The 27,892-nt window shown below is 57.0% G+C and overlaps 4 protein-coding genes and 2 long non-coding RNA genes across 10 annotated transcripts in view; 3 read left to right on the forward strand and 3 right to left on the reverse strand.

Annotated features, from left to right (window-relative positions):
- Nucleotides 1-693: 693 nt before the first annotated feature.
- Nucleotides 694-8,653, forward strand: LOC139586548 (uncharacterized). Of its 4 annotated transcripts, XM_071420058.1 has the most exons (6): nucleotides 705-1,259; nucleotides 1,857-1,917; nucleotides 2,799-2,854; nucleotides 6,484-6,531; nucleotides 7,185-7,192; nucleotides 7,326-8,653. In XM_071420058.1, exons 1-6 carry the CDS (start codon nucleotides 970-972, stop codon nucleotides 7,448-7,450), a joined length of 588 nt encoding a protein of 195 aa, XP_071276159.1. In that variant the 5' UTR covers nucleotides 705-969; the 3' UTR covers nucleotides 7,451-8,653. The 4 variants fall into 4 exon arrangements, with proteins under 4 accessions (XP_071276160.1, XP_071276158.1, XP_071276159.1 ...); XM_071420057.1 differs by lacking the exon at nucleotides 7,185-7,192 and having other exon boundaries at nucleotides 696-1,259; nucleotides 7,194-8,653; XM_071420056.1 differs by having other exon boundaries at nucleotides 716-1,259; nucleotides 7,185-8,653.
- An 856-nt stretch (nucleotides 8,654-9,509) lies between these two features.
- Nucleotides 9,510-20,249, reverse strand: CUTA (cutA divalent cation tolerance homolog). The gene is made up of 8 exons (XM_071420061.1): nucleotides 20,229-20,249; nucleotides 18,611-18,644; nucleotides 16,419-16,451; nucleotides 13,805-14,097; nucleotides 13,019-13,078; nucleotides 12,533-12,578; nucleotides 11,876-11,925; nucleotides 9,510-10,469 (listed from the first exon to the last, which is right to left on the reverse strand). Exons 2-8 carry the CDS (start codon nucleotides 18,626-18,628, stop codon nucleotides 10,370-10,372), a joined length of 600 nt encoding a protein of 199 aa, XP_071276162.1. The 5' UTR covers nucleotides 18,629-18,644; nucleotides 20,229-20,249; the 3' UTR covers nucleotides 9,510-10,369.
- Nucleotides 20,250-21,024: 775 nt separating this feature from the next.
- Nucleotides 21,025-27,892, forward strand: part of SYNGAP1 (synaptic Ras GTPase activating protein 1) — a 51,736-nt gene continuing 44,868 nt past the window's right edge. Inside the window, 1 exon segment of the mRNA XM_071420063.1 lies at nucleotides 21,025-21,061. Within this exon segment, the coding sequence (XP_071276164.1) occupies nucleotides 21,040-21,061 (22 nt within the window). The 5' untranslated portion in view covers nucleotides 21,025-21,039.
- Nucleotides 23,699-24,366, reverse strand: LOC139586554 (uncharacterized). 2 transcript variants are annotated; one of them, XR_011677845.1, is made up of 3 exons: nucleotides 24,235-24,366; nucleotides 23,849-24,169; nucleotides 23,699-23,804 (listed from the first exon to the last, which is right to left on the reverse strand). It is a non-coding gene; the product is annotated as an uncharacterized lncRNA (long non-coding RNA). The 2 variants fall into 2 exon arrangements; XR_011677846.1 differs by having other exon boundaries at nucleotides 24,203-24,319.
- On the reverse strand, nucleotides 24,990-25,475 carry LOC139586553 (uncharacterized). Its single transcript, XR_011677844.1, has 3 exons — nucleotides 25,402-25,475; nucleotides 25,210-25,361; nucleotides 24,990-25,178 (listed from the first exon to the last, which is right to left on the reverse strand). It is a non-coding gene; the product is annotated as an uncharacterized lncRNA (long non-coding RNA).
- LOC139586550 (ras/Rap GTPase-activating protein SynGAP-like) overlaps nucleotides 27,305-27,892 on the forward strand; it is a 1,321-nt gene continuing 733 nt past the window's right edge. Inside the window, exons 1-2 of the mRNA XM_071420062.1 lie at nucleotides 27,305-27,430; nucleotides 27,531-27,873. Of these exons, the coding sequence (XP_071276163.1) occupies nucleotides 27,305-27,430; nucleotides 27,531-27,873 (469 nt within the window). The remainder of the gene's footprint in view (nucleotides 27,431-27,530; nucleotides 27,874-27,892) is intronic.

Consider the following 27,892-nt stretch of genomic DNA (forward strand, 5'->3'; position numbering starts at 1 on the left):
CCAATCCCCGCTGTTTTTCCCCATTCCCGCCGCAGTTTTTCCCCAATCCCGTTGATATTTTCCCCAATCCCGTTGATATTTTCCCCATTCCCGCAGTTTTTCCCCAATCCTGTTGATATTTTCCCCAATCCCGCTGCAGTTTTTCCCCAATCCCTGCAGTTTTTCCCCAATCCCGTTGCTGTTTTTCCCCAATCCCCGCAGTTTTTCCCCAATCCCGTTGATTTTTTCCCCAATTCCCGCTGATATTTTTCCCCAATCCCTGCAGTTTTTCCCCAATTCCCACAGTTTTTCCCCAATCCCGCTGCAGTTTTTCCCCAATCCCGCTGATATTTTTCCCCAATCCCGCTGCAGTTTTTCCCCAATCCCCGCAGTTTTCCCCCAATTCCCATTTATATTTTCCCCAATCCCGCTGCAGTTTTTCCCCAATCCCGTTGATTTTTTCCCTAATTCCCGCTGCTATTTCTGCCCAATCCCCGCTGGTTTTGCCCAATTCCCGTTGATTTTTTCCCCATTCCCGCTGCAGTTTTTCCCCAATCCCCGCAGTTTTTCCCCATTCCCGTTGCTATTTTCCCCAATCCCGCTGCTATTTTTCCCCAATCCCGCTGCTGTTTTTCCCCAATCCCGTTGATATTTTCCCCAATCCCGCTGCAGTTTTTCCCCAATCCCGCTGATATTTTCCCCATTCCCGTTGCTATTTTCCCCATTCCCGCTGCAGTTTTTCCCCAATCCCGCTGCAGTTTTTGCCCAATCCCGCTGCAGTTTTTCCCCAATTCCCGCTGCAGTTTTTCCCCATCCCCGCTGCAGTTTTTGCCCAATCCCGTTGCTATTTTCCCCCCCTCAGTCCCGTTGCTGTTTTTCCCCATTCCCGCTGCAGTTTTTGCCCAATCCCGTTGCTGTTTTTCCCCATTCCCGCTGCAGTTTTTGCCCAATCCCCGCTGTTTTCGCCCCAGGTTCGTGTCGGGCCGGGAGATGAAGAAGCGCCGGGGCCTCTTCGGGCTGCACAGCCGCGCCCCGCCCCCACTGCCCCCCGCCCTCACACAGCGGGCCCCGCCCGGCCCCGCCCCCGGCCCCGCCCACAGGGACCGCCCCCCTGAGACAGGCCCCGCCCCCAGGGACGGCCCAGGCCCCGCCCCCAGCCCCGCCCCCAGGGACCGACCCGAGCCAGGCCCCGCCCCCAGGGACCGACTCGGCCCCGCCCCCAGGACCAGCCCCGGCCCCGCCCCCAGAGACCGCCCCGCCCCCAGCCGGGGCGGGACCAGGTGAGGAGGGGGGGGAAGGTGGGAGGGGGGAGATTTGGGGATTTTTGGGGGGAATTTTTGGGGAGATTTTGGGGATGTTGAGGGGATTTGGGGGGGTTTGAGGAATTTTTGGGGGGATTTTGGGGATGTGGAGGGGATTTGGGGGGGGTTTGAGGAATTTTTGGAGAGATTTTGGGGATGTTGAGGGGATTTGGGGGGGTCTGAGGAATTTTTGGGGGGATTTTGGGGATGTTGAGGGGATTTGGGGGGGTTTGAGGAATTTTTGGGGGGATTTTGGGGCCTTTAGGGGAATTTGGGGGAAAGCTGGGGGATTTGGGGGGGTTAAAGGGGGGATTTTAGGGGGGGATTTGGGGGGGAATTTGGGGTTCGGGGGGGATTTTGGGGCATTTTGGGAGGGTTGGGGGCATTTGGGGGAATTTGGGGAGGATTCTGGGGGTCCTGAGGGGATTTATGAAGGATTTAAAGGGGAATTTTGGGGGGGATTTTGGGACAATTCCTGCCTCTTTTGGGGCTCCCCCTCCCCCATTCCCATCGGGGGGGGTCCCCAAATTTTTTTTGGGGTCCCCCCCAACCCCTCCCCTCCCCCTCCCCCCGCAGCCTCTCGGAAGGGCGGGGCCAGGGCGGGGCCCGGCGGCGCCCCTCCCCCCGCGGCTCCCAGGTGAGACCCCAAAAAAATCCCCAAAAAACCCAAAAAAACCCAAAAAATCCGCCCCCAAAAATTCCCCCCAAAAAATCCCCAAAAAACCCCAAAAATGCCCCCCAAAAAATCCCCCCGAAATCCCAAGAAAACCACCAAAAAACAAAAAAAATCCACCGAAAATTCACAAGAAAAACCCCCCAAAAATCCCCCAAAAATCCCCTAAAAAACCCAAAAAATCCCTGAAAAAACAAAACAAAAGAAACCCCCAAAAACCCACATAAGCCCCTCAAAAATCCTAAAAAAATCCCCAAAAAACCCTCAAAAAAAACACCCCAAAAATTCCCAAAAACCAAAAAAATCCCCCCAAAAAATCCCCAAAAAAACCCCAAAAATCCCAAAAAAAAAACCCCCAAAATCCCCCCCAAACCCCACCAAAAAAACCCGCAAAAAAGTCCCAAAAAAAAACCCCAAAAAATCCCCAAAAACCAAAAAAAAACCCAAAAAATCCCCCAAAAAATCCCCCAAAATTCCCCAAACCCCCAAAAGTCCCAAAATCACCCCCAAAAATCCCCCCAAAAAATCCTCAAAAAACCCTGAAAAATCCCCCCCAAACCCCGCCAAAAAAAACCCCAAAAAGTCCCCAAAAAAACCCCAAAAAATCCCCAAAAAACAAAAAAAACCCCCAAAAATCCCAAAAACACCCCCAAAAATCCCCACCAAAAAATCTTCAAAAAACCCCAAAATCCCAAAAAATTTTTAAAAACTCCAAAAAGAAACCCTGAAAAATCCCCCAAAAAACAAAAAAAAAATCCCAAAAAATCCCAAAAAGCCCCAAAATTCCCCCAAAATCTGGGGGGGATCCCCAACCCCCCCCTGAATTTGGGGTCCCCCCGTGCCAGGCCCCCCCCAGCGGCTCCGACGGCGTCAGGAAGGGCCGGGCCCGGGCAGCGCCCAGGTGGGGACGGGGGGGTTTGGGGGATTTGGGAACTTTGGGGGGGATTTGGGGGATTTGGGAACTTGGGGGGTTTGGGAACCTGGGGGGGTTTGGGAGCTTGGAGGGGATTTGGGGGTGATTTGGGGGATTTGGGAACTTGGGGGGTTTGGGAACCTGGGGGAATTTGGGGAACTTGGGAACGTTGGGGGGGATTTGGGAACTTGGAGGGGATTTGGAGATTTGGGAACCTGGGGGGGATTTGGGTGATTTGGGGGTTTGGGGATTTTTGGGGGATTTGGGAACTTGGGGGGGTTTGGGGGATTTGGGAACTTGGAGGGGATTTGGGAACTTGGGGGATTTGGGAACCTGGGGGGGTTTGGGAACTTGAGGGGGGATTTGGGAACTTTGGGAGGGATTTGGGGATTTGGGAACTTGGGGGGGCTTGGGAACCGGGGGGGTTTGGGAACCTGGGGGGATTTGGGAATTTGGGGATTTTTAGGGGGGTTTGGGGATAGGGGGTTTGGGGATTTTGGGGGGATTTGGGAACCTGGGGGGATTTGGGAACTTGGGGGGCATTTGGGGATTTGAGGGGAATTTGGGGGATTTGGGAACCTGGGGGAATTTGGGGAACCTGGGAACTTCGGGGGGGATTTGGGAACTTGGAGGGGATTTGGAGATTTGGGAACCTGGGGGGAGTTTGGGAACCTGGGGGGGATTTGGGTGATTTGGGGGTTTGGGGATTTTTGGGGGATTTGGGAACTTGGGGGGGTTTGGGAACCGGAGGGGTTTGGGAACCTGGGGGGGTTTGGGAGCTTGGAGGGGATTTGGGGGTGATTTGGGGGATTTGGGAACTTGGGGGGATTTGGGAACCTGGGGGGTTTTGGGGGATTTGGGAACTTGGGGGGGATTTGGGAACTTGGGGGATTTGGGAACCTGGGGGGGTTTGGGGGATTTGGGAACTTTGGGGGGGATTTGGGAACTTGGAGAGGATTTGGAGATTTGGGAACCTGGGTGGGGTTTGGGAACCTGGGGGGGATTTGGGTGATTTGGGGGATTTGGGAACTTGGGGGGGGATTTGGGAACCTGGGGGGGTTTGGGGGATTTGGGAAGTTGGGGGGGATTTGGGAACTTGGAGGGGATTTGGAGATTTGGGAACCTGGGGGGGATTTGGGTGATTTGGGGGTTTGGGGATTTTTGGGGGATTTGGGAACTTGGGGGGGTTTGGGGGATTTGGGAACTTGGAGGGGATTTGGGAACTTGGGGGATTTGGGAACCTGGGGGGGTTTGGGAACTTGAGGGGGGATTTGGGAACTTTGGGAGGGATTTGGGGATTTGGGAACTTGGGGGGGGTTTGGGAACCGGGGGGATTTGGGTACATGGGGGCATTTGGGAACTTGGGGGGGGATTTGGGGGATTTGGGGATTTGGGAACCGGGGGGGATTTGGGAACTTGGGTGGGTTTGGGAACCGGGGGGATTTGGGAACTTGGGGGATTTGGGAGATTTGGGGGATTTGGGAACTTGGGGGAGGAATTGGGGGATTTGGGGATTTTGGGGGATTTGGGGATTTTGGGGAATTTGGGAACTTGGAGGGGATTTGGGAACTTGGAGGGGATTTGGGAACATGGGGGCATTTGGGAACCGGGGGGGATTTGGGAACTTTGGGGGGGATTTGGGGGCATTTGGGGATTTGGGAACTTTGGGGGTTTGGGGGGATTTGGGAACTTGGAGAGGATTTGGGAACTTGGGGGCATTTGGGAACCTGGGGGGGTTTGGGAACTTGAGGGGGGATTTGGGAACTTTGGGAGGGATTTGGGGATTTGGGAACTTGGGGGGGTTTGGGAACCGGGGGGGTTTGGGAACCTGGGGGGATTTGGGAACTTGGAGGGGATTTGGGAACCTGGGGGAGATTTGGGGGGATTTGGGGATTTTGGGGAATTTGGGAATTTGGGTGGGTTTGGGAACCGGGGGGGATTTGGGAACTTGGGGGATTTGGGGATTTGGGAATTTGGGGGGGATTTGGGAATTTGGGGGGGATTTGGGGATTTGAGAACTTGGGGGAGATTTGGGAACCTGGGGGGGTTGGGGGATTTGGGAACCTGGGGGTATTTGGGGATTGGGGGGGATTTGGGGGATTTGGGGATTTGGGGATTTTTGGGGGATTTGGGAACTTGGGGGAGATTTGGGGGCATTTGGGGGATTTGGGAACCTGGGCAGGGGTTGGGGATTTGGGAACATGGGGGGGTTGGGGGATTTGGGAACTTGGGTGGGTTTGGGAGATTTGGGGGATTTGGGAACCTGGGGAAATTTGGGGGATTTGGGGGGGATTTGGGGATTTGGGAACTTGGGGGGATTTGGGAACTTGGGGGGGATTTGGGGATTTGGGGGATTTGGGAGATTTGGGGGATTTGGGGGGGGATTTGGGAATTTGGGGATTTTGGGGAATTTGGGGGGGATTTGGGAATTTGGGGATTTTTGGGGGGGTTTGGGGATTGGGGGATTTGGGAACCAGGGGGGGGGTTGGGGACTTGGGGGGGATTTGGGAACATGGGGGGGGATTTGGGGGATTTGGGGGGATTCGGGGATTTTGGGGAATTTGGGAACTTGGAGGGGATTTGGGAACTTGGGGGGATTTGGGGATTTGGGGGGGATTTGAGAGCTTGGAGGGGGTTTGGAACCTGGGGGGGTTTGGGAACCTGGGGGGATTTGGGAACTTGGGGGGGATTTGGGGGATTTGGGGATTTTGGGGGATTTGGGGATTTGGGAACTTGGGGGAGATTTGGGAACCTGGGGGATTTGGGAACTTGGAGGGGATTTGGGGGATTTGGGGGGGATTTGGGGATTTGGGAACTTGAAGGGGATTTGGGGGATTTGGGAACCTGGAGGGATTTGGGGGGATTTGGGGATTTTGGGGAATTTGGGAATTTGGGTGGGTTTGGGAACCAGGGGGGATTTGGGAACTTGGGGGATTTGGGGATTTGGGAATTTGGGGGGGATTTGGGAACCTGGGGGGGTTGGGGGATTTGGGAACCTGGGGGGATTTGGGGATTGGGGGGGATTTGGGGGATTTGGGGATTTGGGGATTTTTGGGGGATTTGGGAACTTGGGGGAGATTTGGGGGCATTTGGGGGATTTGGGAACCTGGGGAAATTTGGGGGATTTGGGGGGGATTTGGGGATTTGGGAACTTGAAGGGGATTTGGGGGATTTGGGAACCTGGAGGGATTTGGGGATTTGGGGGGGATTTGGGAACTTGGGGGGGATTTGGGAGCTTGGAGGGGATTTGGGAGCTTGGAGGGGATTTGGGGATTTGGGGGATTTGGAGGAAATTCTCGGGATTTGGGGAATTTTGGGGGGATTTGGGGATTTGGAGGAAATTCTGGGGATTTGGGGAATTTTGGGGGGCAATGGGGCGGTTTCAGGGGGAATTTTGGGGGAAATTTGGGGCTTTTGGGGGCGCTTGGGGGCATTTTGGGGGGAATTTGGGGGATTTTGGGGAGATTTGGGGATTTGGGGGGAATATGGGGAAAATTTGGGGGATTTGGGGTTTTTGGGGGGGGATTTTTGGGTGGATTTTGGGTGGATTTGGGTTTTTTGGGGTGGGTTTTGGGGTGGATTCTCATTGATTTGGGGTTTTTGGGGTCTCTCCCCAGCCCCCCCATCCGGATGTTCGCCTCCTTCCACCCCTCGCAGAGCCCCAGGTGGGACTGGGGGGACTGGGAGGGACTGGGAGAGACTGGGAGAGACTGGGATCAAACTGGGACAAACTGGGACAGACTGGGATCAAACTGGGAGGGACTGGGACAGACTGGGATCAAACTGGGACAAACTGGGACAAACTGGGATGGACTGGGACAAACTGGGATCAAACTGGGACAGACTGGGAGGGACTGGGATCAAACTGGGAGGGACTGGGAGGGACTGGGACAGACTGGGACTGAACTGGGACCAAACTGGGATCAAACTGGGAGGGACTGGGATCAAACTGGGACAAACTGGGAGGGACTGGGAGGGTCTGGGATCAAACTGGGAGGGACTGGGATCAAACTGGGATCAAACTGGGACAAACTGGGATCAAACTGGGAGGGACTGGGAGGGACTGGGATCAAACTGGGACCTAACTGGGATCAAACTGGGAGGGACTGGGATCAAACTGGGAGGGACTGGGAGGGACTGGGATCAAACTGGGTGGGACTGGGAGGGACTGGGATCAAACCGGGATCAAACTGGGTGGGACTGGGACAAACTGGGATCAAACTGGGAGGGACTGGGAGGGGCCCACACTGGGCCCAACTGCTCCGTACTGGTCCATACTGGTTTATACTGGTCCATACTGGTTTCTCCCCTCCCCCAGCTCTCCCAGGCCGGACCCGGAGCCCGAGGCCCCGCCCCCCTCGCAGGCCCCGCCCCCTGGCCAAGCCCCGCCCCCCCGTGTCCTGGCGCGCCGGGTGACGCTGGACGGGACCGTTCAGTACCTGCTGGAGTGGGGGGGCGGGGCCGGGCTCTGACCACGCCCCCAATCCCACAGGACCCCGCCCCAAACATTTTGGGGGTCAGGTCCCAAAACCCCGAAATTTTGGGTGGAAAATCCTCATTTTTGGCACTTTAGGGGAGATTTAAAGGGAAAATAGGGGAGGGGCGTGACCCGCGTGGGGCGGGGCCACCTCTGACCACGCCCCCAATTTTGGGGACACGCCCCTTCCAGAAATTGGGGATCCTGTCCCAAAAACCCCAAAATTTTGGGTGGAAAATCTTCATTTTTGGCACTTTAGGGGAGATTTAAAGTGGAGGTTGGGGCGTGGCCACCTCTGACCACGCCCTCGATTTTTAGGGGACCCCACCCCCAAATAATTTTGGGATACCAGCCCAAAAACCCCAACATTTTGGGTGTAAAAATCCTCATTTTTGGCACTTTAGGGGAGATTTAATGGGAGAGAAAGAGAAGGGGCAGGACCTGCAGGGGGCGTGGCCACCTCTGACCACGCCCCCACATTTTGGGGACATTTCCCCAAAACTTTTGGGGTCCCAGTCCCAAAAGCCCCAAAATTTTGGGTGTAAAATCTTTATTTTTGTCACTTTAGCAGAGATTTAAGGGGGAAAAGGAAAGGGGCGTGGCATGGAGGGGGCGTGGTCAGCTCTGACCACGCCCCTGCTTTTAGGGACACACCCTCCAACGATTTTGGGGGTTCCAGCCCCTAAAATCCCCACATTTGGGATAAAAATCTTTATTTTTGTCACTTTAGAGAGAATTTAACAGGAAAAAAGAGGAGGGGCGTGGCCTTGAGGGGGCGTGGCCTCCTCTGACCACACCCCCAAACTTTAGGGGACACCCTCCCAAATAATTTCAGGGTCCCAGCCCCAAAACCCCAAAATTTTGGGTGGAAAATCTTTATTTTTGTCACTTTAGAGATTATTTAAAGGGATTAAAAGGGGGCGTGGCCTCCTCTAACCACGCCCACAATTTTTAAGGGGGGACACCCCCCCAAAATTTTGGGGTCCCCAAAACCAAAAACCCCCAAAATTTTGGGCTGAAATCTTCATTTTGGTCACTTTGGAGCAGCTGAGGAGGGGGCGGGGCCTCCTGTGGGGGCGTGGCCTCCTCAGGCCCCTCCCCCCCAAATTTTTGGGGACCCCTCCCCCACCCCCCAGCCCCTCCCCGACCCCAAAGCCCCAAATTTGGGGTGGAAATTTTGGATTTCCCCATTTCCGGGCGGATTTGGGGTGGGCGTGACCGGATGGGCGTGGCCTAATTGGGTGTGGCCGAGTGGGCGTGGTTTGTGGGCGTGGCTTCGCCCCCTCCTCCAATAAATGGCTCCAGCAGCGGCTCCGCGCCATTTTTTTGTGGGAGTTTTGGGACTTTTTTGGGGGATTTTGGGAGATTTTGGGGGATTTTTTTAAAAAATATTTTTGGGAGATTTGGGGGTTTTTTTTGGGGGGGTTCTGGGGGATTTTTGGTGGGGTTTTGGAGAAATTTTTGGGATTTTTTGGGGGATTTTTGGGGTTTTTCGATGGCGTCGTTAGGGGATTTTTTGGGAGGTTTTGGGATTTTTTTCGGGAGTTTTGGGGGATTTGGGTTTTTTTTCAGGGGGAATTTTGGGGGGATTTTCGGGAGGTTTAGGGAGGATTTTGGGAGGATTTTTTGGGGGGGATCGTTGGCGAATTTTGGGTTTTGTTGGGGGGTGGTTTTGGGGTTTTTTTGGGCTGTTTTTGGGGTGTCTCGGGGGGGATTTGGGGTGGTTTTGGGGCAGTTTTTGGGGTGGTTTAGGGGCAGTTTTTGGGGTGGTTTTGGGTGTCTCATGGGGAGGATTTGGGGCTGGTTTTGGGGCACTTTTTGGGGTGTCTCATGGGGGATTTTGGGCCGTTTTTTGGCTGGTTTTGGGGCTGTTTTTGGGGTGGTTTTGGGGTGTTTTTGGCTGTCTCATGGGGGGGTTTTGGGGCTGGTTTTGGGGTGTCTCATGGGGGATTTGGGGCTGGTTTTGGGGGTGTTTTTGGGTGTCTCATGGGGGATTTGGGGCGGTTTTGGGGCTGGTTTTGGGGTGTCTCATGGGGGATTTGGGGCGGTTTTGGGGCGGTTTTTGGGGTGTCTCATGGGGGAATTTTGGATTGGTTTTTGGGGTGTTTTTGGGGTGGTTTTGGGTGTCTCATGGGGGGGATTAGGGGCTGTTTCTGGGCTGTTTTGGGGCTGGTTTTGGGTGTCTCATGGGGGGATTTTGGGCTGGTTTTGGGGTCGGTTTTTGGGGTGTTTCTGGGTGTCTCATGGGGAGGCCTTGGGGCTGTTTTGGGGTTGGTTTTTGGGGTGTTTTTGGCTGTCTCATGGGGGGATTTGGGGTTGTTTTGGGGCGGTTTTTGGGGTGGTTTTGGGGCAGTTTTTGGGGTGTCTCAGGGGGGAATTTTGGGCTGGTTTTGGGTTGGTTTTTGGGTGTCTCAGGAGAGGATTTGGGGCGGTTTTTGGGCTGTTTCTGGGTGTCTCGGGGGGGATTTGGGGCTGGTTTTGGGGTGGTTTTTGGGGTGCCTCAGGGGGGGATTTGGGGCTGTTTTGGGGTGTTTTTGGGTTGGTCTTTGGGTGTCTCATGGGGGGGATTTGGGGCTGGTTTTTGGGATGGTTTCGGGCTGTTTCTGGGTGTCTTATGGGGGGGATTTTGGGGTGGTTTTGGGGCAGTTTTTGGGGTGTCTCAGGGGGGGATTTGGGGCTGGTTTTGGCCTGTTTTTGGGGCTGTTTTTGGGCTGTTTCTGGGTGCCTCATGGTGGGATTTTGGACTGTTTTTGGGCTGGTTTTGGGATGTTTTTGGGGTGTTTTTGGCTGCCTCATGGGGGGGTTTTGGGGTGGTTTTGGGGTGGTTTTTGGGCAGTTTTTGGGGTGCCTCAGGGGGGGATTTGGGGCTGTTTTGGGCTGGTTTTGGGCTGGTTTTGGCTGTCTCATGATGGGGTTTTGGGGTGGTTTTGGGGCGGTTTTTGGGCAGTTTTTGGGGTGTCTCAGGGGGGGATTTTGGGCTGTTTTGGGGCTGTTTTGGGTTGGTTTTTGGGCTGTTTCTGGGCCCCTCATGGGGGGACGCTGTCACGCACCCAGCGCAGGTACGGGGGGTTCCCCTGCGCCACCGGCAGCGCCACCACCTCGGGCACCTCGTACGGGTGGTGGCTCCTGGGGACGAAACAAACCCGGGTCACCCCAAAACCCCCTCAAAATCCCCCTCAAAATCCCCCTCAAAATCCCCAAAAATCGCCCTGAAAATCCGGAATATTCTGCCCAAAACCGGCCCCCAAATCCCCTCGGGCACCTCGTACGGGTGGGGGCAGCTGGGGACAAAAACCCAGCTCAGGAACCCCAAAAACCAACTCAGGAACCCCAAAACCCAGCTCAGGAACCCCAAAATCATCTTGGAGACCCCAAAACCCAACTCGGGGACCCCAAAAACCCCAAAATCCTCCCGAAAATCCCAAATATCCGCCCCAGGAACAGCCCTGGGAACCCCCAAACCCCTTCAGGCACCTCGTACGGGTGGGGGCACCTGGGGACCCCAAAACCCAAATCAGGAACCCCAAAATCCAACTCAGGAACCCCAAAATCCCAAAAATCCCCCCCAAAAAAGGCCCTGGGAACCCCAAACCCCCTCAGGCACCTCGTGGGGGTGGGGGCACCTTGGGGGACCCCAAAACCCCCTTGGTCACCCCAAAATCTAACTCAGTCACCCCAAAACCCAACTGAGGAACCCCAAAAACCCCCAAATCCCCCAAAATCCAACTCGGAAACCCCAGGAATCCCAAAATTCCCCCCAAAAATCCCAAATATTCCCCAAAAATGGCCCTGGGAACCCCCAAAACCCCTTCGGGCACCTCGTAGGGGTGGGGGCACCTGGGGGACCCCAAAATCCCCTTGGTCACCCCAAAAATCCCCCCCAAAATCCCAAATATCTGCCCCAAAATCACCTCGGTCACCCCAAAATGCCAAAAATCCAACTCAGGAACCCCAAAATGCCGAAAGTCCCCCCCAAAATCACCCTGGGACCCCCAAACTCCCAGCCAGGATCACCAAAACCCCCAAGGACGCCCCAAAAATCTCCTCTGGATCCCCCCAAAATCTGCCCCAAACCCACCCAGGACCCCCCCAAAAAAACCCCTGAGACCTCTAAAGTCACCCAGGGGTCCCCCCAAACCCCCCAAAAAACCCCAGGACCCTCCAAATCCCACCTGGGACCACCCCAAAATCTGCTCCAAACTCCCCCAGGACCCCCCAAAACACCCCAGGACCCCCCAAATCCCACCTGTGACCCCCAAATCCTCACCTGGGACCCCCAAAACACCCCCAGGACCCCCCAAAATCCCCCAAACCCCCCAGATCCCACCTGGGACCCCCAAATTCCCCCTCAATCCCCCCAGGACCCCCCAAATCCCCCAAGGACCCCCCCAAAACCCCCTAAAATCTCCTCTGAGAGCCCCAAAATCCCACCTGGGACCCCCAAAACCCCTCCAGGACCCCCCCAAAATCCCCCAGGACCCCCAAATTCCCCCTCAATCCCCCCAGTCCCCCCAAACCCCCCCCATCCCCACCGCACGAAGTCGCTCAGCGCCGGCACCCGGGAGCTGCGGGTCTTGATCATCTGGGGGACACAGGGAGGGGACATTGGGGACATTGGGGACACTGGGGGACATCATTGGGGACACCTTGGGGACATCACTGGGGACATTGGGGACACCTTGGGGACATCACTGGGGACATTGGGGACATTGGGGGGACATTGGGTGGGTTAGGGACACATTGGGTGACAGTGGGGACACCCCGGGGACACTGGGGACATCACTGGGGACATCACTGGGGACATCATTGGGGGACATCATTGGAGACATTGGGGACACTGGGGGGACATTGGGGACATCACTGGGGACATCACTGGGGACACCTTGGGGACATCATTGGGAACATCATTGGGGACACCCTGGGGACACCTTGGGGACATTGGGGGGACATTGGGTGGGTTCGGGACACATTGGGGGACAGTGGGGACATCACTGGGGGGACATTGGGGGGACATCACTGGGGACACCCTGGGGACATTGGGGACATCATTGGGGGACATCATTGGGGGACACTTAGGGGACATCACTGGGGACATTGGGGGGACACCCTGGGGGGACTCCTTGGGGACATCACTGGGGACACCTTGGGGACACCTTGGGGACACCGGTGGCCCCGGTGCCGTCACTCACCAGCAGGACCTCGCTGTCCTCCTCCAGCTTGCCCTGCCACGTGTACCTGGGGACACCATCGGGGACACCTTGGGGACACCTTGGGGACACCGCGGTGGCACCGCCCGGGCCCTGTCCCCACTGTCCCCAACCCCTTCAATCCCCCAATGTCCCCCTGTCCCCAGTGTCCCCGATGTCCCCCCATTGTCCCCAATGTCCTTGATGTCCCCCTGTCCCCTCCGTGTCACCCCCGGTGTCCCCAGTCCGTCCCACTGTCCCCAGTGTCCCCTCTGCGCCCAGTCCCTCCTGGTGTCCCTGATGTCCCCAATGTCCCTCCAATGTCCCCCAATGTCCCCAGCATCCCCATTGTCCCCCCAGTGTCCCCAGTGTCTCCCCAATGTCCCCCCATTGTCCCCATTGTCCCCCATTGTACCCAATGTCCCCAGTGTCCCCATTGTCCCCAGTGTCCCCCAGTGTCCCCGTTGTCCCCGCGCTGTCCCCACTCACACCGAGGTCACTCCAGGGATGATGTTGACGCAGGCGGCCAAACGCTGCTGGACCAGGGACCTGAGGGACACCTGTGTCACCTGAGTGTCACCTGAGTGACTGTGTGTCACCTGTGTCACCCTGTGCCCACCCCGTGTCACCTGAGTGTGTCACCTGAGTGTCACCTGTGTGTGTCACCACCTGTGTCACCTGTGTGTCACCTGAGTGTCACCTGTGTCACCACCTGTGTCACCTGTGTGTCACCTGTGCCACCCCGTGTCACCTCAGTGTCACCTGTGTCACCTGAGTGTCACCTGAGTGTGTCACCTGTGTGACCTGAGTGTCACCTCCCTGTGTCACCCCCTGGGGCAGGGCCAGTGTCACCTGTGTCATCTCTCCCAGGCACCCTTGGGGACAGTGCCACCCCGGTGTCACCTGGCTCTCAGGTGTGCCCTGCTGTCACCTGCCCAGTGCGGTGTCCCCCCAGTGTCCCCAATGTGCCCCCCATTGTCCCCATTGGTATCACTTGGCCAGCTCAGTGTCCCCATTGTCCCCAATGTCCCCAGTGTCCCCATTGCTGTCACCTGGCCAGCTCAGTGTCCCCAATGTTCCCATTGTCCCCACCTGGCCAGCTCGGTGTCCCCAGTGTCCCCAGTGTCCCCAGTGTCCCCATTGTCCCCATTGGTGTCACCTGGCCAGCTCGGTGTCCCCAATGTTCCCATTGTCCCCACCTGGCCAGCTCGGTGTCCCCAGTGTCCCCATTGTCCCCAGTGTCCCCATTGTCCCCAGTGTCCCCACTGCTGTCACCTGGCCAGCTCGGTGGCCACGCTGAGGTTGGGGCAGGTGACGAAGGCGGCCGAGACCTCCCCGCTGTCACCCCCGGTGTCCCCCCTGGTGTCACCCCCGGTGCCGTTCCCGGTGCCGCAGGCGCCCCCCGGGGCTGTCCCAGGTGCCGTCCCCGGGGGTGTCCCCTCCATGGTGGCCCTGCTGCTGTCCCTGGGGCTGTCCCTGCCGCTGGCCCTGCTGCTGGCCCTGGTGGCCGTCGCTGTTGTCACCGTCCCCCTGCGGCCCAGCCCCGGCAGCAGCAGCAGCGACAGCGCCTGGGGAGAGAGAGCGAGAGAGAGGAGGGGCTGTTGTGATATCAGCCTGTCGCGATATCGGCCTGTCACGATATCAGCCTGCCGTGATATCAGCCTGTCACGATATCAGCCTGTTGTCATAGAGGCCTGTAGCAATATCAGCCTGTCGTGATATCGGCCTGTTGCGATACCGGCCTGTCGTGATAGTGGCCTGTCACGATAGCTGCAACATCAGCCTGTCATGACAGAGCAATCTGTCACAATATAGGCGATAGTGACCTGTCATGATATCAGCCTGTCGCGATAGTGGCCTGTCATGATGTTGGCCTGTCATAACAGCAGTGATACCGGCCTGTCATGATGGCAGTGATATCAGCCTGTCACGATATAAGCAATATCAGCCTGTCATGATATTGGCCTGTCACAACAGCAGCAATACCAGCCTGCCACGATACCAGCCCGTCATGATAGTGGTGATACCAGCCTGTCATGATATCAACCTGTCACGATATTGGTGATACCAGCCTGTTGTCATATCAGCCTGTCACAATAGTGGCCTGTTACGATAGTGGCGATACCGGCCCGTTGCGATAGCGGCTGTCACAACAGCGGTGATATCAGCCTGTCGCGATAGCAGCAATACCAGCCTGTTGTGGTAGTGGCGATATTGGCCTGTCACGACAGCAGCAATATCAGCCTGTCGCGATAGCACCTGTCACAATATGGGCAATATCAGCCTGTTGCGATAGCGCCCATCACAATAGCGGCGATATCGGAATATGGCGATATCGGCGATACCGGCTCGTCATGGTAGCACTGAGATCGGCCTGTCGCGATATCGGCCTGTCACGATATCAGCCTGTCGCGATATCAGCCTGTCACGATATCAGCCTGTCGCGATATCAGCCTGTCGCGATATCGGCCTGTCACAATATCGGCCTGTCGCGATATCGGCCTGCTGCCAATCCCAGAACTCACACACAGAGTTCACAGAATCCCGGAATTCCCAGAATGACGGAATCCCAGAATTCTCCGCATTCCCAGAATTCCCGGCATTCCCGGCATTCCCAGAATTCCCAGCATTCCCAGAATTCCCGGCATTCCCAGCATTCCCGGCACCCCAGGGGGGCTGGGACAGGCCCCAGAGGCCCCCGAGTCCAACCCAGCCCCGAGAGCTCAAATGAGCCCTGGAAGGGAAAAGGGAAAAAGGGGGAAAAAGGGGAAAAAGGGGGGAAAAAGGGGAAAAGGGGAAAAAGGGGAAAAAGGGGGGAAAAAGGGGAAAAGGGGAAAAAGGGGAAAAAGGGAAAAAAGGGAAAAAAGGAGGAAAAGGGGGAAAAGGGGAAAAAGGGATTTGGGCATGGAAATGGATCCCAGTTCAGGCACAGAATCACAGAACTCACAAAATTCAGAGAATTCATGGAATTCACAAAATTCACAGAATCACAGAATTCTCAGAATTCAGAGAAATATCAAAATCACAGAGTCCCAGAATTCAGAGAATTCCCAGAATCCCAGAATTCTCAGAATTCAGACTATTCTCAGAATCACTGAATTCAGAGAATCACGGAATTCACGGAATTCCCAGAATCTCAGAATTTCCAGAATTCCCAGAATCCCAGAATTCAGAGAATTCACAGAATCCAGGGAATTCCCAGAATTCCAAGAATTCCCAGAATCCCAGAATTCAGTTTCCTGATGGACGGGGCCATCCCCTCCTCCAGGTCATCAATAATTAGATTAATAATAATATTTATATTAATGATATTAAATTTATTGATGGATGGCACCATCCCCTCCTCCAGGTCATCAATAATGATATCAATATTAATATTAATATTAATGATATTAAATTTACTGATGGACGGGGCCAGCCCCTCCTCCAAGTCATCAATAATTATACCAATATTAATATTAATGATAATAAATTAATTGATGGGCGGAGCCAGCCCCTCCTGCAGGTCATCAATAATGATATCAATATTAATATTAATGATATTAAACTAATGAACAACTTGATGCCCTCACACATGTCATCAATAATGATATTAACATTAATATTGATATTAATGATATTAAACTAATAAACAACTCAATGCCCTCATGCAGGTCATCAATAATGATATTAACATTAATATTGATATTAATGATATTAAATTTACTGATGAATGGCTCGATCCTCTCACCCATGTCATCAATAACCATATTATTATTAATATCCATATAATTAATATTAAACTGACTAATGAATGGCTCGATTCCCCCATGCATGTCATCAATAATGATATTGATATTAATATTAATGATATTAATGATATTAATGATATTAATGATATTGAACTTACTAATGAAAGACTCAATCCCCTCATCCAGGCCATCTGCAATGACATTAATACTGCTATTAATAATAATATTAGCGATATTAAACGGACCAATGAAAGGCTCCATCCCATCCGTGTCATCGATAACGATATTAATATTAATATTGATATTAACGATATTAAACTGATTAATGAACGGCTCAGTCCCATCCATGTCACCAATAACGATATTAATATTAATATTGATATTAATGATATTAAACTGATTAATGAACGGCTCAGTCCCCTCCTCCAGGTCATCAATAACGATCAATAACAGTGGCGTGTCACGATATTCATGTCGCGACAGCCACGTCGCGATATCTGTGTCACGATAGTCACATCGTGATCGTTCTGTCATGGTGCTCACGTCGCGACAGTCCTGTCGCAACACTCATGTCACGATATCCACGTCACGGCATTCATGTCGTGATAGTCCTGTCGCGATAGTCACACCACGACGCTGATGTTGGGATAACCCAGCCTGTCACAACAGCCGTGTCGCAATAACCCGGCACGTCACGATATTCCCGTCGTGACAGCCACGTCCGGATATTCATGTCGCGATATTCCTGTTGCAAGGTTCACATCGCGGTATCTGCATTGCAGTGTTTGTGTCGCGACATTCATGTCGCGATATCGGCATCGCCTCGGTCACAGCGTGACATTCGTGTCGCGATATTCCTGTCACGATATTCCTGTCGCAACAGCCGTGTCGTGATACTTGTGTCACAACAGTCGTGTCCGGATATTCGCGTCGCGATATTCATGTCATGACGGTCGCACCGTGATATTCATGTCACGATGTTGATGTTGTGATAACCCAGCCTGTCACAACAGCCATGTCGTGATATTCCCGTTGCAAGGTTCACACCGTGGTATCTTCATCGCGGTGTTTGTGTCGTGACATTCACGTCGCGATATCGGCATCGCTCCGGTCACAGCGTGACATTCGTGTCGCGACAGCCGCGCCGTGATTTTCACGTCGGGATATCCATGTCGCGACGCTCCCATTGTAACGTTCATATCACGATACTCATGTTGTGATATCCATGTCGCAACAGCCGTGTTGTGATATTCCTGTCACGATATCCATATCGGGATATCCACGTCATGATAATCACATCGTGACGTTCGTGTCACGACATTCACATCGCGATATTGGTGTCGCGATGTTCCAGTCACAATAGTCACGTCACAATGCTCCTGTTGCAACGTTCCCGTCACGATATTTGTGTCGTGACGTTCCCATCGCGCTGTTTGTGTCGTGATATTCACAGCACACGTGAATGTGTCCTCATGACATCCATGTTGTGAGGATCATGTCGCGATAGTCATGTCACGATATTCATGTCGTGATATTCCTGTCACGATGTTCATATCATGATATCCATGTCACAATAGCCCCGGGTGTCACGATATGGACGTCGCAATCTTTGTGTGGCGGCGTCCCTGTCGCGATATCCACGTCGTGATATTTGTATCACCGTGTTCATGTCACGATATGTCGTGATATCCCTGTCACGATAGGCCCACGTGTCGTGACAAACCTGACATGTGGCATCACGATACCCCTGTCATGACATCGGCCCTATCGCGATATCCCTGTCACGATGGCCACGCTAGCACGAAATCCATGTCGTGATACCGGCCCTATTGTGAAACCCGTCACGATATCGGCCCTATCATGATATCCATGTTGTGATACCCGCACTATCGCGATATCCACGGCGCGATACCGGTGCTATCGTGACATCCGTGTCACAACAGCCGCCCTGCCAAAACTCTGCGTGTGACACCGGCCCCGCGTCGCGATATCGGCCCTGTCGTGATATCGGCCCCACCCAGTCACGATACCCCCCCATATCACAATGTACCCATCCCCGTATCGCGATACCCCTCCCCCATGTCACGATATCCCTCCCATATCCTGATAGATTCCCCCTAATATCCCCCCGTATCCCGATGTCCCAGTATCGCGATATCCCCTCCCCATACCCCCGATATTGCAATATCCCCATGTCACGATATCTCCGTATCGTGATATCCCCCCCGTATCGCGATATCCCCTCCCCCATACCGTGACACCCCCTATATCGCGATATCCCTGTCCCCGTATCACAATATCCCCTCCCCATGTCGCGATATCCCCCCCATGTCGCGACAGCAGCACTCACAGCCCAGGCCGCTCTCATTGGCCGCCGGCTCCTCCTGGGGACAGGGGAGGGGTCAGAGCCCAAAAGGGACCCAAAAAACCCCAAAATGGCCCCCAAAAAACCCCAAAATGGCCCCAAAATGCCCCCAAAACCCCCAAATGGCCCCAAAATGGCCCTAAAATGGTCCCCAAAACTGCCCCAAAAACCCAAAGTGGCCCCAAAACCCCCAAATCTGACCCTAAACTCCCAAAATCACCCCAAAAACCTCAAATTCACCCCCAGCCCAAAAACCCCCAAAGTCTGAGCCCAAATCACCCAAAATCCCCAAAATCCGACCCCAAAACCTCCCAAAATCTGATGCCAAAATCCCACCCCAAAAACCCCAAATTCACCCCCAGCCCCAAAATGCCACCCCAAAATCTGACCCCAAACCCCCCAAAATCTGACCCCAAATCCCCCCAAAATCTGACCCCAAACCCTCCAAAATTGGACCCCAAAACCCCAAATTTACCACCAGCATCAAAAACCCCAAAATCACCCCAAAAACCCCAATGCACCCCCAGCCCCAAAACTCCCAAAATCACCCCAAAAACCCCAAATTCACCCTCAGCCCCAAACCCCCCAAAATCCGACCCCAAATCGCCTCAACCCCAAAACCCGACCCCAAAATTACCCCAAACCCCCAAAGTGACCCCAAAAATCGCCCCCAGCCCCAAAACCTGACCCCAAAACCCCCCAAACTGACCCCAAAAATTGCCCCCAGCCCCAAGACCTGACCCCATAATTGCCCAAAACCCCCAAAATTCCCCCAAAATCGCCCCCAGCCCCAAATCCACCCCCAAACCTGACCCCAAAATTACCCCAAAACCCGACCCCAAAATTACCCCAAAAGCCCCCAAAACCTGACCCCAAAATTACCCCAAAAGTCCCCAAACCACCTCAAAACCTCCAAGCTGCCCCCAGCCCCAAATCAACCCCAAAATGACCCCAAACGCCCCAAACTGACCCCAAACCACCCCCAGCCCTAAAACCCCACCCCCAAATTGCCCCAAAAGTCCCAAATCCACCCCAAAACCCGACCCCAAATTGGCCCCAAAATCTCCAAAGTGACCCCAAAAAGCGACCCCAGCCCCAAAACCTGACCCCAAATTTGCCCCAGAAGTGACCCCAAAACCCAACCCCAAAACCCCCCAATCTGACCCCAAAATTACCCCAAACCCCCCAAATCCCCCTGAGACCCCAGCCCCAAAACCCGACCCCAAAATGGCCCCAAACCCCCCAAACTGACCCCAAAACGCGACCCGAGCCCCAAATTTGCCCCCTCCCCAAATTCACTCCAAAATTCCCCCCCAATTCTCCTCCCTTAAGTCGCCCCCTCCCCAAAATCCCCCAAATTCACCCAAAAACTCCCTAAATTCGCCCCCTCCCCAAATTTTGCCCCAGAATTCCCCAAATTCGCCCCCTCCCCAAAATCGACCACCCGGATCCCACCCCCTCCCCAAATTCACCCCAAACTTCCCCAAAATCGCCTCCCCAAAATTCGCTCCCTCCCCAAATTCACCCCAAAACTCCCCCAGGCCGCCCCCTCCCCAAAATTGCCCCAAAATTCCCCCAAAATTCGCCCCCTCCCCAAATTCACCCCGGGAACTCCCCCGGCTCTGCTCAGGCCCCGCCCCTTCCCCCAACCCTGCCCCAGGCCCCGCCCCCTCCCCCAATTCCCCCCAAACTCCGCCCCCCGCTCGCGCCCCCTCCCCAAATTCCCCCAAATTCCCGCCAAACCCCCCGCATCTCCCGCCAAACCCCCCCCGCATCTCCCGCAGCGTCTCCGCAGGCCCCGCCCCCTCCCCGAGCCAAGCCCCGCCCCCTCCCCCCGCGCCCCCTCCCCAAATTCCCCTCCCCCCCCGCCCCTCCCCCCCTCCCTCACCGCTCCCGCGCTCCGCTCGCGCCGCCGCCGCCCCCACGTGACCCGCGGGGCCCCGCCCCCGCCCCGTGACGTCACCGCCGCCGCCGGAAGCGGCCGGGGGTGGAGGAGGGAGGGGAGGGAGGGGGGGAGGGGGAGTCCCCGCCCCCCCTTTCCCCTCCCCCCCCCCCGGTTCGCTGCCCCACCCCCCCCTCCCGCCCCCCCCATCCCGGGTCTCCCTGGCCTCCCCCCTCCCCCACCTCAGCCCCTCCCCCACCTTGGCCCCTCCCCCTCCCTCCAGGCCCCGCCCCCCTCCCCCCGCTTTGGCCCCTCCCCCATTCCCCGGTCCCCCCTCCCCTCCCCCCCCCGCTCCCGTTCCCGCTCCCCCCGTGGCCCCCTCCCCCCTTTTAGCCCCGCCCCCATTCCCGGCCCCTCCCCCCATTTCCGGCCCCTCTCTCCCCCTCCCCCCCCGGCCCCTCCCCCCCTCCCCCTCCCGCCCCTCCCCCCGCCCCTCCCCCCGCCGGGGGTGTCGCGCGCCGCTGGTGGCACCATGTCCTATGTCCCCTTCCGAGGTACGGCCCCGCCAAACTGGGAGCACTGGGAGCACTGGGAGCCTCTGAGCGGGACACTGGGAGCGCTGGGAGCCCGCACTGGGGGAGACTGGGGAGCGCTGGGAGCCGGGCGGGGGCTGCACTGGGAGCGCTGGAGCGGGGGAAGGGGGCACTGGGGAGCGGGGGTGAGGCAGACTGGGAGCACTGGGAGCGGGGGAGGCCGGCACTGGGAGCGGGGGATGCTGCTACTGGGGATACTGGGGAACGGGGGAGGCTCGGACTGGGGATACTGGGAGCGGGGGAGGCTTTAACTGGGGGATACTGGGAGCGGGGGATGATGCTACTGGGAGCACTGGGAGCGGGGGAGGGCCGGCAACTGGGGATACTGGGAGCGGGGGGAGGCTCGGACCTGGGCATACTGGGAGCGCGGGGAGGCCTTTAACTGGGGATACTGGGAGCGGGGGGAGGCTCGAGCTGGGGCCGGGGGCGGCTTTACTGGGGATACTGGGAGCGGGGGGCGGGCTGTTACTGGGGATACTGGTGCGGGGGGCGGCTGTTACTGGGCATACTGGGGACGGGGGGATGGCTGTTACTGGGCATACTGGGAGCACAGGCTGCTGTTACTGGGGATACTGGTGCGGGGGAGGCTCGGACTGGGGCCGGGGGCGGCCGTTACTGGCGATACTGGGAGCAGAGGCTGCGGTTACTGGGGATACTGGGAGCGGGGGTGGCTCGCACTGGGCAGACTGGGAAGCGGGGGGATGCTGGTACTGGGGATACTGGGAGCGGGGGAGGCCGGGACTGGGAGCACTGGGAACGGCGCTGGGGCCGGAGGGTGGCCGGGACTGGGCCAAACTGGGAGCGGGGGAGGCCGGGACTGGGCAAACTGGGAGCGGGGATGCTGTTACTGGGGATACTGGGAGCGGGGGCGGCTGTTACTGGGGATACTGGGAGCGGGGGGAGGCTCGGACCGGCGGTACTGGGAGCAGAGGGCTGCGGTTACTGGGGATACTGGTGCGGGGGAAGGCTCGGACTGGGGGCCGGGGGCGGCTGTTACTGGGCATACTGGGAGGGGCACTGGTGATACTGGGAGCGGGGGTGGCCGTTACTGGGCATACTGGGAACGGGGGAGGCCGGGACTGGAGCCGGAGGTGGCTGTTACTGGGGATACTGGGAGCGGGAGTGGCTGTTACTGGGGATACTGGGAGCGGGGGTGGCTGTTACTGGTGGTACTGGGAATGGGGGGAGGCCGGGACTGGGCAGACTGGAACGGGGGAGGCTCGGACTGGGGCCGGGGGCGGCTGTTACTGGGCAAACTGGGAGCAGAGGGCTGCGGTTACTGGGCAAACTGGGAGCAGAGGCTGCGGTTACTGGGCAAACTGGGAGCGGGGGGGTGCTGGGTACTGGGCAAAAGGGGACGGAAACTGGGGGCGGGGGGGGCGACTTTACTGGGCAAACTGGGAGCGGGGAGGCCGGGGACTGGGGATACTGGGACTGGGGGCTGCTCTTACTGGGGATACTGGTGTGGGGGAGGCCGGTACTGGGGCTTGTACTGGGAGCGGGGGATGCCGTTACTGGGATACTGGGACTGGGGGGGGGCTGTTACTGGGGATACTGGGAGCAGAGGCTGCTGTTACTGGGGGATACTGGGACTGGGGGGCAGCTGTTACTGGGGATACTGGGATCAGGAAGAGGCCGGTACTGGGCCCGGGGGTGGAGGTTACTGGGATACTGGGACTGGGGGAGGCTCCAACTGGGGATACTGGGACCAGGGGAGGCTGTTACTGGTTGTACTGGGAGTGGGGGTGGATGTTACTGGGGATACTGGGACTGGAGGATGCTGGTACTGGGGGATACTGGGAGCAGGAGAGGCCGGTACTGGGCCCGGGGTGGCTGTTACTGGTGATACTGGGAGCAGAGGCTGCTGTTACTGGGGATACTGGTGTGGGGGATGCTGTTACTGGGGATACTGGGAGTGGGGAGGATGCTCTGAATGGGAATACTGGGCATACTGGGATTGCGGGATGCTCTTACTGGGGATACTGGGACTGGGGGTGGGCTGTTACTGGGGATACTGGGAGCCGGGATGGCTGTTACTGGGGATACTGGGATTGCAGGATGCTCTTACTGGGGATACTGGGAATGAGGGCTGCTGGTTACTGGGGATACTGGGACTGGGGATGGCTGTTGCTGGGGATACTGGGAATGAGGGCTGCTGTTACTGGGGATACTGGGGACCAGTACTGGGCCCCGCAGTGGCTGTTACTGGGGATACTGGGAGCCGGGATGGCTGTTACTGGGGATACTGGGAATGAGGGCTGCTGTTACTGGGGATACTGGGACCAGTACTGGGCCCCGCAGTGGCTGTTACTGGGGATGCTGGGACTGGGGGATGGCTGTTACTGGGGATACTGGGAATGAGGGCTGCTGTTACTGGGGATACTGGATTGGGGGATGCCATTACTGGGGATGCTGGGAGCAGGGGATGCCATTACTGGGGATACTGGGACCAGTACTGGGCCCCGCAGTGGCTGTTACTGGGCATACTGGGACTGGGGGTGCCCGTTACTGGGATTGGGGGGGGCTGTAACTGGGGATACTGGGAGCAGGCCTGCCGGTACTGGGGATACTGGGGCTGGTACTGGGAGCTGGGGATGCCTTTACTGGGGATACTGGGAGCAGTACTGGAGCTGGGGGGTGTCTCTTACTGGTTAGATTGGGGGGAGGCTGTTACTGGGCATACTGGGAGCAGGGGAGGCTGGTACTGGGGATACTGGGGCAAGTACTGGGCCCAGCAGTGGCTGTTACTGGGGGATACTGGGACTGGGGGAGGCTGTTACTGGGCATACTGGGAGCAGGGGAGGCTGTTACTGGGCATACTGGGATTCGGGGGGCCTGTTACTGGGACTGGGGGAGGCTGTTACTGGGCATACTGGAGCAGAGGCCTTGTACTGGGAGCACTGGGATTGCTGCTGGAGGATACTGGTGCTGGAGGAGGCGGTTACTGGTTAGACTGGGTCTGCAGGGGCTCTTACTGGGAGCAGGGGCTGCTCTTACTGGGGGTACTGGGAGCAGGGGATGCTCTTACTGGGGATACTGGGAATGGGGGCTGCTGTTACTGGGAGTTTACTGGTTTGTGGTGATTCCATTACTGGGAGTTACTGGTTTGTGGTGATTCCATTACTGGGAGTTACTGGTTTGTGGTGATTCTGTTACTGGGAGTTACTGGTTTGTGGTGATACCATTACTGGGAGTTACTGGGATGTGGGGATGCTGTAACTGGGAGTTACTGGGAGATGAGGATGCTGTAACTGGGAGTTACTGGGGATGTGGGGATGATTTAACTGGGGGTTACTGGGGGTTACTGGGAGACTGGGATGGTGTTGCTGGGCGTTACTGGAATAAGGAGATTCTGTAACTGGGAGTTACTGGGAGATGGGGATGCTGTAACTGGGGGGTACTGGGAGATGGGGATGCTGTAACTGGGAGTTACTGGGAGTTACTGGGATGTGGGGATGCTGTAACTGGGAGTTAGTGGGGGTTACTGGGATGTGTGGATGCTGTAACTGGGAGTTACTGGGATGTGAGATGCTGTAACTGGGGGTTACTGGTGTTACTGGTGGTAACTGGTGGTTACTGCTTGTTACTCATGCTTACTGGTTGTTACTGGTGTTACTGGTGCTTACTGGTGGTTATCTGTCCTTACCGGTTGTTACTGGGGGTTACTGGTCTGTCCTGGTGGTTACTGGTTGTTACTGCGGGTTACTGGTGGTTACTGGTGTTACTGGGAGATACGGGTGCTGTAAATGGTCGTTACTGGTGGTTACTGATGGTCACTGGGGTTACTGGTGGTCACTGGGGGTCACTGGTGGTTACTGGTGGTTACTGGTGTTACTGGGGAGATACGGATGCTGTAAATGGTCGTTACTGGTGGTTACTGGTGGTTACTGGTCGTTACTGGTGGTTACTGATGGTCACTGGGGGTTACTGGTCCGTGCTGGTTGTTACTGGTCATTACTGGTCATTACTGGTCATTACTGGTGGTTACTGCTGGTTACTGCTGGTTACTGGTGTTACTGGTGCTTACTGGTTGTTACTGGTGGTTGCTGGGGTTACTGGGAGATGGGGGATGGTGTTACTGGTTGTTACTGGTCCATGCTGGTGCTTACTGGTTGTTACTGGTGGTTACTGGAGGTAACTGGGGGCAACTAGGGGTTACTGGTGCTTACTGGTGGTTACTGGTGTTACTGGTGCTTACAGGGAGATGGGGAATGCTGTAACTGGTGCTTACTGGTTGTTACTGGTCCGTGCTGGTGCTTAACTGGTGCTTACTGGTGCTTACTGGGGTTACTGGTGGTTACTGGGGTTACTGGGAGATGGGGATGGTGTTACTGGTTGTTACTGGGTCCACACGGTGTTACTGGTTGTTACTGGTTGTTCCTGGTGCTTACTGGTCCGTGCTGGTTGTTACTGGTGGTTACTGGTGTTACTGGTGCTTACTGGTTGTTACTGGTGGTTACTGGGGGTTACTGGTCCACACTGGTGGTTACTGGTCCATACTGGTTGTTACTGGTGGTTACTGGGGGTTCCTGGCAGTTACTGGGAGATGGGGATGTTCTTACTGGTTGTTACTGGTCCATACTGGTCCATACTGGTTGTTACTGGTCCGTGCTGGTGCCGGGACCGGGTCCAGCCCCATTCCGTGGCCGTGGGGGGAATTTGGGGTCCCCCCGGGGTTTTTTGGGTTCCTGGGGGTGCTCAGGGACCCCCAGAATTCCCGGGGGGGGTTGGGGACCCTCTGGAATTTGGGGACCCCTCTCAAAATCCCCCAAAATCTCCAAAATCCCCAAAATCCCCAAAACCCCCAAATTTGGGACACGGGGTCAGCCCCACCAATGGGAACTGGGGACACCCCGGGAATTGGGAGTTTTGGGGTTCCCGGGTGGAATTTTGGGTTCCCAAGTGGAATTTTGAGGTTTTAGGGTGGATTTTTGGGGTTCCCGGGGGAATTTTGGGGATTCTGGGGGGAATTCTGGGGTTCTCAGGTGGAATCTTGGGCGTCTCTGGGGAGATTTTGGGGTTCTCGGGTGGATTTTTGGGGCTCCCAGGTGGAATTTTGGGGTTCTCGGGAGGGATTTTTGTGGTTCCCATGAAGGATTTTGGGGTTCCAGGGTGGAATTCTGGGGTTCTCAGGTGGATTTTTGGGGGTTCCCGGGTGGAATTTTGGGGTTCTCAGGAGGAATTTTTGTGGTTCCCATGAAGGATTTTGGGGTTCTCAGGTGGATTTTTGGGGTTCCGGGTGGAATTTTGAGGGCTCCTGGGGTGGTCTTTTGTGGTGCTCAGGTGGATTTTTGGGGATCCCAGGTGGAATTTTGATGTTTCCGGGTGGAACTTTGGGGATCCAAGGAGGAATTTTGGGGTTTCCGGGCAGAATTTTGGGGTTCCAGGCGGAAATTTTGGGGCTTCTGGGGGGAATTTCGGGGGTTCCCATGGTTGATTTTGGGGGTTCCCAGGAGGAATTTTGGGGTCCCCGGGGTTGATTTTGGGGTTTCCAAGTGGAATTTTGGGGATTCCCAGGCGGATTTTTGGGGTTCCCAGGTGGGATTTCGGGGTTCCCGTGTGGATTTTTGGGGTGTCTCGGGGCACCAGGTCAACCCCATCTGTGACTGCTGGGGGATGGGGGCCCCCCTGGATTTTGGGGGGGGTCACCCTGAGTTTGGGGGAGCACCCAGAGGCTCGAGGGGGTCCTGGGGGGTCCCCCTCGGCTTCTCTGAGACCCCTCCCCAAAATTTGGGGACCCTCCCACCCCCATCGTTCCCCCCCCCCCATCCTTTGGGCCCCCGGGGCTACCCCGGTACCGGGGGGGGGGTTCGGGGGCTTGGGGGGGGGGGGTTCGAGGGGGTCCCCACGAGGTCCCTGGGACCCCCCCCCCAAAATTTGGGGAGACCCCCCCCCCCCCACCCCCATCGTTCCCCCCCCCTCCTTTGGGACCCGGGGCTTCCCAACCCCCCCTGCCCGATCCGGGGCCCCCCCCCCAGGATTTCGGGGACCCCCCCCAGAGTCGGGGCCGGTCCCCCGCCGTGGGCTGCGGTTGCCGGAGCAACGCGGGATGCGGGCGGAGGATGCGGGAGGAGGATGCGGGTGGGCCACCGGGGGGGGGGGGGGGGGGCGCTGGGGATGGGGGGGGGGGGGGGTACCCGGTTATTTTTGGGGGTGGGGGGAGGGGGGGGGGCTCGTCCAGATGTGACCCCCCCCCCACCCCAGATGTGCGAGAGAGCCCCCCCTGGGCCGCGGGCCCTACGCCCCCCTCCCCGTACGAGCGGCCCCCCTGGAACCCCCCGGTTCTGCATCATCTCCGGCAACCAGCTGCTGATGCTCGATGAGGAGGAGGTGAGCAACGCGAGGAAGGCTCCGGGGGGGGGGTGGGGGGGGGGGTGTATGGGGGGGGGTCCCCCCCCCAAATCTCTGAGCCCCCCCAATGCCCCCCCAGATCCACCCGCTGCTGATCCGGGAGCGGCGGGGGGAGCCGTGCCGGAGCAAGCTGCTGCGCAGGACCGTCAGCGTGCCCGTGGAGGGCCGCCCGCACCCCGAGCACGGTAACGGCGCCGGGGGCACCCCCGAACCCGCCCCGAACCGCCCCGGGGGCCCCCCGAACCGCCCCGAGCCCCCCCGAACCGTCCCGAATGCCCCCGAACCCCCCCGAATGCCCCCGAACCCCCCCCGAATGCCCCCGAACTCCCCCCCCCCGAAACCCCCCCCCCGAATGCCCCCGAGCCCCCCCGAATCCCCAACCCCCCCTGTGCCCCCCTCCCCCCCCTCGGGGTGTTTTGGGGGTGGGGGCGGGGCGGATTT

The sequence above is a fragment of the Agelaius tricolor genome, unplaced genomic scaffold, assembly GCF_023055355.1.
Source record: "Agelaius tricolor isolate 1412-34295 unplaced genomic scaffold, bAgeTri1.0.p SCAF_124, whole genome shotgun sequence".
Taxonomy (NCBI): domain Eukaryota; kingdom Metazoa; phylum Chordata; class Aves; order Passeriformes; family Icteridae; genus Agelaius; species Agelaius tricolor.

Coding starts and splice junctions, on each gene's coding strand:
- LOC139586548 (XM_071420056.1), top strand. CDS start 970: ATGAAGAAGCGCCGGGGCCTCTTCGGGCTGCACAGCCGCGCCCCGCCC. Junction 1,918..2,798: donor CCTCCCCCCGCGGCTCCCAG/GTGAGACCCCAA, acceptor CCCCCGTGCCAG/GCCCCCCCCAGCGGCTCCGA. Junction 2,855..6,483: donor CGGGCCCGGGCAGCGCCCAG/GTGGGGACGGGG, acceptor GTCTCTCCCCAG/CCCCCCCATCCGGATGTTCG.
- CUTA (XM_071420061.1), bottom strand. Junction 14,098..16,418: donor GGGGATTGAGTCTTTCATTA/GTAAGTTCAATA, acceptor CTCTCTCCCCAG/GCGCTGTCGCTGCTGCTGCT. Junction 13,079..13,804: donor GTGGCCACCGAGCTGGCCAG/GTGACAGCAGTG, acceptor GGTGTCCCTCAG/GTCCCTGGTCCAGCAGCGTT.